Source organism: Salvia miltiorrhiza, chromosome 8 (assembly GCF_028751815.1).
Source record: "Salvia miltiorrhiza cultivar Shanhuang (shh) chromosome 8, IMPLAD_Smil_shh, whole genome shotgun sequence".
Lineage (NCBI taxonomy): Eukaryota > Viridiplantae > Streptophyta > Magnoliopsida > Lamiales > Lamiaceae > Salvia > Salvia miltiorrhiza.
In genome coordinates, this window is record NC_080394.1 from 35,931,241 (window position 1) to 35,934,273 (window position 3,033).

Sequence of the window (3,033 nt, forward strand, 5' to 3'; positions counted from 1 at the left end):
TAATTAGTATTGAGAATGGTGAAAGACTGAAAATTAAGAATAAATAAAGTACTTTTCAAAAAAAGAATAAATAAATAAATAGTCCACAATGGGACACCAAGCGGTGCGACCTCCTGTGTATGAACAGTGAGGTCACGGATTCAAACCCCACTGCTCCCCTCCCCCAACTCCCCCCAAGTAAAAAAAAAAAGAATAAATAAAATATTATTAGTGGTGGAACAAGACCAATTATTTTTATAAATTATATGAAATTATTATTGAGATCATCTAACTTATAAATCAAATAAAATTTAATGTTCAATTTGTACGTTCTTTTATTTTTCGAGGAAAATGAATAAATCAAGTTTGAATTTTCATGTAATTTACCATGATCTCAATAATAATTTATGATGTATTAAGATAAAAGTAATACTATAAAAAAAGAAAAATAATTATGTTAACTAAATACTAGCTATGCCTATGAAAAGTGCTTACGAATGTAGAGTGACATGTCAAACCTCTTTATATATTCATGAATATTATTTTGTTATAATGTTAGTATTGTCCAATTAGGATGTAATGTCCTTTCGCATACTATATTTTTTAGTAAACAAAAATGTATGAACTGTCATGTTAAGAGACCTACTCCATTTTTGAATAATACATAATTATTAATTAATACAAGCATTAAGGCGACAGATTCTCGATAAATATGAGATGACCTGTCCAATAACTGGGATTTCTTCTTCACTCCAAATTTTCGCTTTCTTTTTGCAGTTACAAACACTCCTCCAAAAAAGACTGTTGCAGAAGAAAGGCACAAAACTGCAGTTTCCTTCCCTCAAAGGCAAAGAACACACACACACACACGCACCGATGTTCAATTCATCTCTTCCTCTCCAATTCTGATCCAAAAAAAGAATGAAAAACATCGCGATATGCTACAGCGAGCACGCGATCAAAGTGTCGGATTCGTACTGCTCCGGCGCCGCATCAAATCACGCCCACACCTCATCATCTCTCTCCGCCTCCGCCCCTTCAATCCAAACCGCCGTCACCTCCATTTACAAAGTCAAACTCTCCAATGAGAAGCAGTTTCTGATCAGAATCGGCTGGTGCAATCCGGCGATGAATCACGCCTTCTCCATCACCATCTCCGACTACCCGTTTTCCACCGCCAAATTGAGCAGAAGTTTCATGATTCTCCGCCGCCAAAGGGGGTCGGAGGATCTCGAGTCCGCCGGCTTGAGGGCGGACGTTTTCTGGGACCTCCGCCGCGCGAGGTTCGAGACCGGCCCCGAACCGGTTTCCGGTTTTTATATGGCGGTGTTGATCAACTCGGAGCTGGCGCTGGTGCTCGGAGATATGGAGCAGGAAGTATTAATAGAGGCGAAGAAATGCGTATCTGATAATTCAACGGTGCCGGAATTGTCGTTGATTTCGCGGGGCGAGAGGTTTTCTGGCGGCGGCGTGTACGCGGCGAGGGCGAAATTCAGCGAGGCGGGGGCGTGGCACGACATAGTGATAAGGTTTTGCGGAACGACGTCGTCGAGGGGCAGTTTGCTGTGTGTTTATGTGGATGGGAAGAGCGTGGTGGAGGTGAAGAGAGTGCAGTGGAATTTTAGGGGGAATCAGAGCATCTTTTTGGATGGATTGTTGATCGATTTGATGTGGGATGTGCATGATTGGGTTTTCAATCCCTCTGCCTCTTCGGGTTATGCAGTTTTCTTGTTTCGGACAAGGAGAGGATTGGACAGCAGGCTTTGGTTGGAGGAGACCGCTTTTCATCATCAAAAGCTTGCCTTCTCTTTCCTTGTTTTCGCTTGTAAGAATCCAGATTGACTTCTTTCATTTTCCTTCTTTTTCACTGCTTTGTGTTTGATTCTCTCTCTTCTTCTTTTCTTTGGTTTTACTGTGTGTGATTGATTTTCTTTTTTGGCGACCATTACCAAAACTAGTATACGTGCTTTCCCCTGTTGTGGGGAAGAAAAGGAATGAGATGATCTTGTAAAATGTGTATATCAGTGTACATTAGTCTAATAGTCTTCTTTTGTCTTGTTTCTCCTTTTTGTCTCCCACTTAAGATGTGAGATAAATTTTCTTTAAATATAGTAATTTGTTTCGTAAAATTGGGAGTATCTCGTTTCTTCACCGAAACATGCCAAAAAACACGAGTCCATCTCCATATATTGCCTAGTTTTCTATGACGATTATGGCTCACAATGAGATTCCTTGTTTTCTGGAGTAGCATACACATATTCGCATATTCACAAATACACACTAACCATCCAGATAATTTGCAACGAAGCTACATTAGAGCCGCCTGGTTGAGATGAGATTTGGCAGCTGCGAGCTCGGTGCGAAGGAAAGAGAAAAAATAATTAAAAAATCGCAAATTGTCGTTCAATGACTCTTTTGAACTTTTTTTTTAAAGAAAAAATAAATAAAATCTTAAATTTCAAAGAATCATTTGGCTCAACGGTACTCTTCCTTTTTTTCTTTTCCTTAATTTCTTCTATAATTTACACCACATTTCATTCATTTCATTCATAATTTACACCACATTTCATTCATTTCTATCTTCATCTACTCTTCTCTTCTCCAAAAAAATATCATCTTTTTCCTAACTCTTCTTCAAATTCTTCCTTTGTCGATGAGGTTCCGGCCCTTCTAGATTTGAATGTTTATCCCGATCTTTTTTTCATATATCTTGTGAAAATTTTTATGGAGGTGGCGAATATAATTATGTTTGACAGTCGTTCAAAAAAAGAGGAAGAAGAAAGTATATATTCACCGTGATCGTGAAGTCGGTGATGAACTGATATGGATTGAGCCGGACGAAGGACCCGTTAGATATAATGATCTAAGAACCCAACGTATAAGAGTAGGCAGCCGTCTCCCTAAACCGAGAATCTAGTTTAATCAACCTCTAAGAATGTAGAAACCTCGACCCGTTGACTATAGAATCAGCTAAGAACCTCGGTATGGTTGAACGCCACAAGACCTTGCTTGTCTTGATAAGTTTTAAACAAGTGAAAAACTCAACAAAGAGAA

General features: G+C 39.0%; 1 protein-coding gene across 1 annotated transcript; it reads left to right on the forward strand.

Annotated features, from left to right (window-relative positions):
• The first annotated feature begins 671 nt into the window (after nucleotides 1-671).
• Nucleotides 672-2,108, forward strand: LOC130997950 (uncharacterized). Its single transcript, XM_057923387.1, has one exon. It carries the CDS (start codon nucleotides 901-903, stop codon nucleotides 1,819-1,821), a length of 921 nt encoding a protein of 306 aa, XP_057779370.1. The 5' UTR covers nucleotides 672-900; the 3' UTR covers nucleotides 1,822-2,108.
• Nucleotides 2,109-3,033: the final 925 nt, after the last annotated feature.

Bases quoted from the DNA above. Each gene is read 5' to 3' on its own strand.
- LOC130997950 (XM_057923387.1), top strand. From the start codon at position 901: ATGAAAAACATCGCGATATGCTACAGCGAGCACGCGATCAAAGTGTCG.